Raw genomic sequence first — 7,295 nt, 5'->3', positions numbered from 1 at the left:
AGGGACCTTGTCCTTCTCCAGAGACTCTGTCTGTGACCCCACCCAGCTCATCTCCACCCCCCTGGGGGGTGTATTTATCTCCATGACCCTCACCCCCTTTCTCCCTCCCTCCCCTAGACCTCTGCCCATCTCAGCCTCTGCTCCAGGTCCCTCTCCTGGACCCCATCACCCCCAGGTGACCCTGGGCCTAGAGCCCTGAGCAGACCCTCAGGACAGGGGCAGGGCTGGCTCCTCACCTGCCACCAGGATGTCCAGGGGGGCGCTGGGGGCCGACCACACAGAGGAGAGGCTGTGTCCACTGTAGCATCTGTACCGGCCCCCGTGGGTGTGGTTCACGTGGCCCAGGGGGAAGTGGGGGCTGTGCTGCCCATGGAGGCGCTGGGGGTGTGTGAGCCCCTCGTCCTTGGTCAGAGCGAATGTGTCAAAGCCGGCCTCCGCGTGGCACTGGAGGGTCAGGCTGTGTCCAGGCAGCACCAGCGAGCCTGGCTGGGCTGAGAGGGTGGGCTCCCTGTGCACACCTGGGAGGAGGGGACAGTGGCACCAGGGGACACCCCCATCGCCCACTGGGCTGCAGTGAGAGGTCTCCCTCCCTCCCTGAGCCTCCCGCCTCTGGTTCTGTCCCCAAGAGGCCAGTGTCACTGACCCCATGAGCCCAGGGCTCTAATGGACACACAGCACAGTCGTTTTAGGCCCAGGAAACCGATGCGTTTGCACCTGGGTCTGTCCCTCACCTGTGACCTCGATATGCAGAGGGTCACTGGGCTGTGACCACACGTATGGGTAGGAGCTGTTAGAACTGAAGCATCTGTAGGTCCCCCCATGAGAGGGGCTCACAGGGTCCAGAGGGAAGATGGTTTTGGCCTGCCTCCTCCCAGCATGGATCCTCAGTTCTGCTTCCATGTGTCGGGGCAGGTCAGCCCCTCCCTCCTTCAGCAGATGGAAATGGCCCGATGTGATGTTAGAGCTACAGGACAGGGACACATTCCCTCCTGAGGCCACCACAGGGCTTGGCTGGGCTGAGAGGGAGGGTGCACTGCCAACTCCTGAGGGAGGAGAAAGGGTCTGTGTTAAAGGGACCGTCGCCCTCATGCCCCAGGTGTGTTCTCTGAGGGGTGGGGTCCCCTGAGGCCACACTGTATTCCCTCTGCCTGTGACCTGGAGCCCACAGTGGGGAGGGGACCCGATGTCTCCCTTACCTGTCACCACCAGGAGCAGGGGGTCACTCTGCTCTGAGAGTATGTCCCCAGTGCTGTAATATGCACACTGGTACAGCCCTGCGTGGTGTGAGGTCGTGGCTCCAATGAGAAAACTGGCCTTGTTGCTGGAGTCCTGTGGGATCCTCGTATCCCCAGGCTCAGAGCCCCTGTCTTTATACAGAACGTAGGCACTAGCCTGCAGAGACCCCTGACACCAGATGGTCACAGAGCCCCCGTTGGTGACGATGGGGCCTGGGTCAGCCCAGATGGAGGGTTTGGGGACGACTCCTGGAAAGGAATCAGTCATGAAAGGTCAGGAGAGTTCTTTACCCTCATCACGTCATGAATGAGCCAGTGATGCCATTTAATGAGCACCGTGCGAGGCACCAAGGTCAGTGACACCCAGGGGACTGAGAGGAGCTGGCAGGGGTGTGTGGGCAGTGTCATCTCCTCTCACCTCACAGCAGTCATGCACCAGGGATTGCTGACCCCACCACCCATTTCACTGAGGCTCAGAGAGGTTAATCACGTGCCCCAGGTCACCCAGCCTGGAAGGGGCAGGGCTGGGACTGGAATCCGGGACTGAGGGTTCCCTGTGCTGTCCTCACGCTGCCCCCCAGGGGAACACCAGCTCTGAGCTCTGGGCTCCTCTGCAGGGGCCTGTCCACGTGTCATCTGGAGCTGAGGGTCCTTCCTCATTACCCGCCCCCAGCACAGCAGGGACAGGAGGGGCAGGGTGAGGGGTGGACTCTGAGTCTCTCCCGGGCCATCCCCACCCACAGGGCCCTGACGCCCCATGGGAAGGTCGGGCTGGGCTGGAGGCTCTGCCCTCCTGACCTCTGTGAGGCCCTCATGTCACCTCATCTCCCAGCAGCCTGTGAGCAGGATGGGACCAGGGATGAGCAGACAGGAACCCGACACTCAGAGGAGAGAAGGGACCGCCCAGCCCCGCAGCAGGAGCAGCAGAGCCAGGAGCTGAGCCAGGGCTGATCCACCCTGTTCCCTCCTCTGAGCTGAGCCTGAGCTGAGGGGTAGGACTGGGTGCCCGGACCCTTGTCCTGCCTGTCCCTCCCTGTACAGTGTCACCATCACTGAGACAGAGGGGACAGACCCCATAACATCATGTCCTGGGGCCTTCTCTGTGACCCCGCTCTCCCAGGAGGTCAGGGCCAGAACCGACAGGAAATGTAAGATTTGGGCCATGATTCACTGTTTTAACATGTGCAGACATTGAAGCCCAGGCAGGGGAAGGGCGTGTCCAAGTGAGAGACTTCAGAGGATCCAGAACCGTCACATGGCTCAGCCCCTGTCCTCATGGAGGCATCCACCACGTCCCCATGAAGACCCCCACTTCCTTTCTGTGGGCCTGACTCCCTGGGTGGGGGAGATTGACCCTCAGAGCCCCTGGGGCCTGTGGTTCCCTGAAACCTGTCCCCAGCTCCTAGCAGCCTTAGGACACAGCCTGCCCTTAGTGCATGGGCGGCATTAGGTCCTCAGACTCAGATCTGCCCACGGTAGCTGTCTCCCTGTGGGCAAAGGAGACCCCATGGGAGAGGGGCTGGGTCCCAGGGGCTCTGAGAAAGACTAGAAGAGAATGAGAGTCTGGGGCTGACCCTGGAGGCCCCCTCACATAGAGTCCTCACAAAGTCCCTCCCACCGCCCACCTGGCACTTTCTGGACCAGGTAAGGGGGAGGAGTGGAGCCAGTAGGGGGTGTGCAGGAGGCAGCTGATCGATGTTTCTCTCTCATTGATGTTTCTATCTCTCCATCCCTCTCCCGTCCTCTCTGTAAGAAATCAATAAAATATATATTTAAAAAAAAAAAGATCTCCGCTGGATGACCATCCCTAGAGCCCCTCACTCCCTTTCAGACCATAATTCCTCTGGGGAAGGGACCTGAGCTGATAGCTGGCAGACAGGGTCAGGGGCCCCTCACCTGAGACCAGGAGCTCCAGGGGCTCACTGGGGAGTGACAGCAGGAAGGGGGAGGAGCTGTTTGAGCTGTAGCACCTATAGGTGCCCCCGTGGGCTGGGGTCACAGGACTCATGGAGAACTCTGCCTGGAACTGCTGAGCTCGGTGCTCTGATCTCAGATGCAGGGGGGGATCCGCTGCCCCCTCCTTGGACAGATGGAAAGTGTCCCTCGGGCTCCGTGACTGACACAGCAGGGTCACGTTCTCTCCTGAGGCCACCCTGGGGCCTGGCTGCACCGAGAGGGAGGGTCTGTCATACAGCCATCCTAGAGAGAGGGAGGGTGGAGGGTGAGGGCTGCCTGCCCAGCTTGTTCTGACCTGAGAGGCACCAGGCCTCTCTCTCTGAGGACCCTCCTCTCTGTCTCTGTTTCTCTGAGTCTCCCCATCTCCCCTCCCACCCCCTGCCTCTCTCTGTCTCTCTCCCTCCCTGGGGCCTGCACTGTCATTCTGGTCTCACCACCTGAGACGCCCAGCAGGGCCTGTGCAGATCTGGTTCCCTGACTGAACCCACTGGCTCCTCACCTGCCACCAGGATGTCCAGGGGGTCACTGGGGGCCGACCACTCAGAGGAGAGGGTGTATCCACCGTAGCATCTGTACCGGCCCCCGTGGGAGCTGCTCACAGTGTCCAGGAGAAAGTGGGCCTGAGAGAGCCCAGCCTGGGGCTGCAGGACAAGGCTCTGGGGAAGGTCCCGTCCCCCCTCCTTGGACAGAGCGAATCTCTCATAGCCGACATCAGAGCGACACTGGAGGGCCAGGCTCTGTCCAGAAGCCATGATGGGGCCCTGCTGGCTCAGGAGGGAGGGCTTCCCAGACTCACCTGGGGAGACCAGACATGAATTACAGGGGCTGCTCCTCCCATAACCTCCTTCTGCTGGCCTGGCTCCCAGGTCTCACTGTCTCTCTCTGTGTCTCTGGTCCGGGAGCCACTGTGCTCCCTTCCCCTCTCCCCTCACAGTAAGGAGGCCCATATGTGTCTGGTGTGTCAATCAATTAATGGAACAATAATGGGACTTACCTGAAACCAGGATCTCCAGGGCATCACTGGGGTGTGACCACACCTGGGGGCTGTTCCTGGAACAGCCATAGCATCTGAACATCCACCTGTGGGTGGGGGTCACAGGGCCCACAGGGAACAGGGCCTGGAACTGCCCACTGGGCTGTCGCTGTGAGTCAAGGGTCCAGGAGAGCCTGTGATCTCCTTCCTTAGTCAGAATGAACCTGCCAAATCCCTGCCCTGAGCCACATTGGAGGGTCACGTTCCCTCCTGAGGTCACGACAGGGCTGGGCACGGCTGAGAGGCTGGGTTGTCTGTAGACTCCTAGGAGAGGAGGAGGCTGCATGTTAAATGGGCTCACACCTCCCTTATGTCCCCCAGGGCTGGGCTGTGAGAGGGAGACACCCTGAGAGCAGACCCCCTTCCTGAGGCAGAGCCTGAGGCTGGGAACCCTGAGTGTCCTCTCACCTGTCACCACCAGCTCCAGGGGGTCACTGCGCTCTGACCAGCCAGCAGGGCTGCGATACTGACAGCGATATCTACCAGCATCACCCTCTGTCATGCGGGTGATGGACAACATCACCTTGTCACCAGGCTCCAGTGGCTCCTGTGTTTTCCATGGTGCTGAGCTTCCCTCTTTCTCCAGACGGTACTCCTCAGCCTCTGGAGACCCCTGACACCAGATGGTCACGGGGCTCCCCCAGGGTATCACAGGGCCTGGCTTAGCCCAGATGGTGGGTTTGGGGAGGGGCCCTGGAAGGAAACCAGTAGCTGTGTTCTAAGATATTTCGCACCCTCAGTCCCAGCTCTCAGCCCAGGAACTTCCCAGATGTTACTCGTCTGTTAGCTTAGAACACTGTCCTTCCCCTGCTGCCTGGGGGGTGGTCCTTGTCCCCAGTGAGGAGTGGGGTCTGGGACACCTGGGGAGACTCACCTGCCTGCACTGGAGTCCTGAGGCCCACACTCAGCCCTGGAAGAGAGTCCCTGTGAGAGATTTGCCCTGAACCCTGAGCACCTCCCTTCTCCCCATGAGCCTCCTGAGTCCTGGGATCCTGATAGACCAGGGCTCCCCTCCCCCTCCCATCTCACCGAGGCAGAGCAGGGCTGTGAGGGTGGAGGTCATAGTGTCTTCTCCCTGTGGCCTCAGCTGAGCAGACGGAGGAGGCCACGGAGGAAGCATGATGGACAGAGAGATGCACAGGTGGTGGTCACTTGGAGGCCAATCGTTCCCATCACAGGGTTGTTACATCAGCAGCCTATAGGGGAGGGCACAGCTTGGCTCTCATTTTCATGGTGAAGCAGGTAATAGACCCGGAGCCTCCTGAGACGCCCCTTGCAGGTGAGGTGACCCAGGGCACATCCTTCCCTGTCAGAGCCTCCCCCACGGGGTCTCCTTCCTCCTCAGCCCGTCCATCAGCACCTCCCTGTGGTACTCACCATGGACAGTGTCACCTGGGCCCTGGAGATGCTTGAGGAAGACATAGGTCCCTGTGGCCTGCAGAGCTCAGATCAGCAGGGACACGCTCACCCTCCAACTGTGCAGCTCAGGGCGATGTCCCTGTGACAATGAGCACAGAGGGGAAATGCAGGGAAATAAGGGGAGGAAACAGCTCTCCCCCTTTGGCCCCAGAGTGTGGTTCTCTTCCTATCCCAGCCCCTGGTCACCTCCCCTTTCTTGCAACAGCATCCACCCCAGTAGGAACACCCCTCTGAGTCCCTCCTCCCCTCAGTGCCTTGTTCCTCAAAAAGATCTCTCCTCCTCGTCCCGGGCCCCTGTCTTCACAGTCAGTGACAATATGTGTGTTATTGCTGTGATTTGGGGAACAAAACGAATTCTTATTTATTTTTATTTTCAATATATATTTTTATTGATTACAGAGAGAAAGGGAGAGGTAGAGAGAGATATAAACATCCATGAAGGGAGAGAACAACTGACCGGCTGCTCCCTGCATGCGGCACAGGGAGGATTGAGCCCAGCAACCCGGATATCTGCCCTCACGAAGAATCCAACCTCAACCTCCTGGTTCATAGAACAATATGCAAACCCTGAGCCATGACAGCTGAGCTGATTCTTATTTAAATCGTCCTCCATTGTCAATTAGGTGTGTGACCTTCACCCTCAAAGTACAACTTCTAGATTCTCAGTTTCCTCTACTGCAGCACATTGCCAAGAACCCAACTCCTTAGAGTGGTTGTGGGGTCGGTGCCGCGGGGCCCGGGAGGGAGCCATCCTGGTTTGCTTCCACATCTGACTAAGCCCTGTGAAGTGAGCCATGAGTGGTGTTGTTCAGAACTCCGCAAGAATTGGATGATTGCTATACCCACGTACAAATCCCCATCTGCTCCTGATGCTGAGAAAGGCTATGCACTTTCTGAAACATGTGGCCATCCTCAAAGCCCAAAAGGGAAGTGGATGTTCCCCAGATGAAGAGGGAAGCAGAACAGACAATGGGGGCCAAAGTTGAGTGGCTACTCTGCCTGGGTGCAGCCAGAAGTCATCAGTGCAGAGCTTCCCACCTCTGTGAGGACAAGAGAGGGACCCAGGGGGGCCACACACAGGGAGGGGAATGGACTCAGGGTGAAAGTTGGAGCAGGGGTGCCCCTCCACATGCTTTTGATATGGACACTGGGGTCTCTCTGTCCACAGACCCAGCCCATGGTCAGCACAGCCATGTCCTCTGTGTGTGAGTGAAATGGATTCAATCCATTCTAGCCGGGCGTGGGCATCTGTCCAGGTGTGAGTGTGAGACTCACCTTTGGCGTGGGCCCTACTGGGCACATCACAGTCAGATGCTAACTTAGGGAGAGAGGATGCCATGGGGCAGGGCAGATCCAACTACCCACCTCTTTGCATCCTGAACATCAGGCCAGCTGTGGGAGGGACTCTCTGTGGAGAAGCAGGTGTGTGGGAGGGGAGCGTCCAATAGGAATGGACAGGAAAGGGAAATCCCCGGGGGTGAGAGGAGGCAAGGGTTTGCCTTTCTAGATCCTGCCCCTTTCTCTCCACCCCACCTCTGCCATGTCCTGGTCTCCAGCCTTGTGCCACCTGCTAAGTACAAAACGTGGATTGTATCCCCTGAAGAAAAAGCTAAAGAGGATGAGATCTTCCTAGAAACTGATGAAGACATGGA

At 58.8% G+C, this 7,295-nt stretch overlaps 2 protein-coding genes across 2 annotated transcripts in view; both read right to left on the bottom strand.

The window, feature by feature from the left end:
- LOC102257159 (leukocyte immunoglobulin-like receptor subfamily B member 3) overlaps nucleotides 1–4,808 on the bottom strand; it is a 26,087-nt gene extending 21,279 nt beyond the window's left edge. The window contains exons 1-5 of the mRNA XM_014528112.1: nucleotides 4,633–4,808; nucleotides 4,186–4,488; nucleotides 3,691–3,987; nucleotides 3,132–3,434; nucleotides 1,197–1,484 (exon numbers count right to left, since the gene is read on the bottom strand). Coding sequence (XP_014383598.1) covers nucleotides 1,197–1,484; nucleotides 3,132–3,434; nucleotides 3,691–3,987; nucleotides 4,186–4,488; nucleotides 4,633–4,744 — 1,303 coding nt within the window. The 5' untranslated portion in view covers nucleotides 4,745–4,808. The remainder of the gene's footprint in view (nucleotides 1–1,196; nucleotides 1,485–3,131; nucleotides 3,435–3,690; nucleotides 3,988–4,185; nucleotides 4,489–4,632) is intronic.
- The window catches only part of LOC102252948 (leukocyte immunoglobulin-like receptor subfamily A member 6), a 105,516-nt gene that overhangs the window by 20,305 nt on the left and 77,916 nt on the right, over nucleotides 1–7,295 (bottom strand). The window lies entirely within an intron of this gene.

Source organism: Myotis brandtii, unplaced genomic scaffold (assembly GCF_000412655.1).
Source record: "Myotis brandtii unplaced genomic scaffold, ASM41265v1 scaffold619, whole genome shotgun sequence".
Lineage (NCBI taxonomy): Eukaryota > Metazoa > Chordata > Mammalia > Chiroptera > Vespertilionidae > Myotis > Myotis brandtii.
This window is presented reverse-complemented; position numbering and strand designations above follow the sequence as displayed.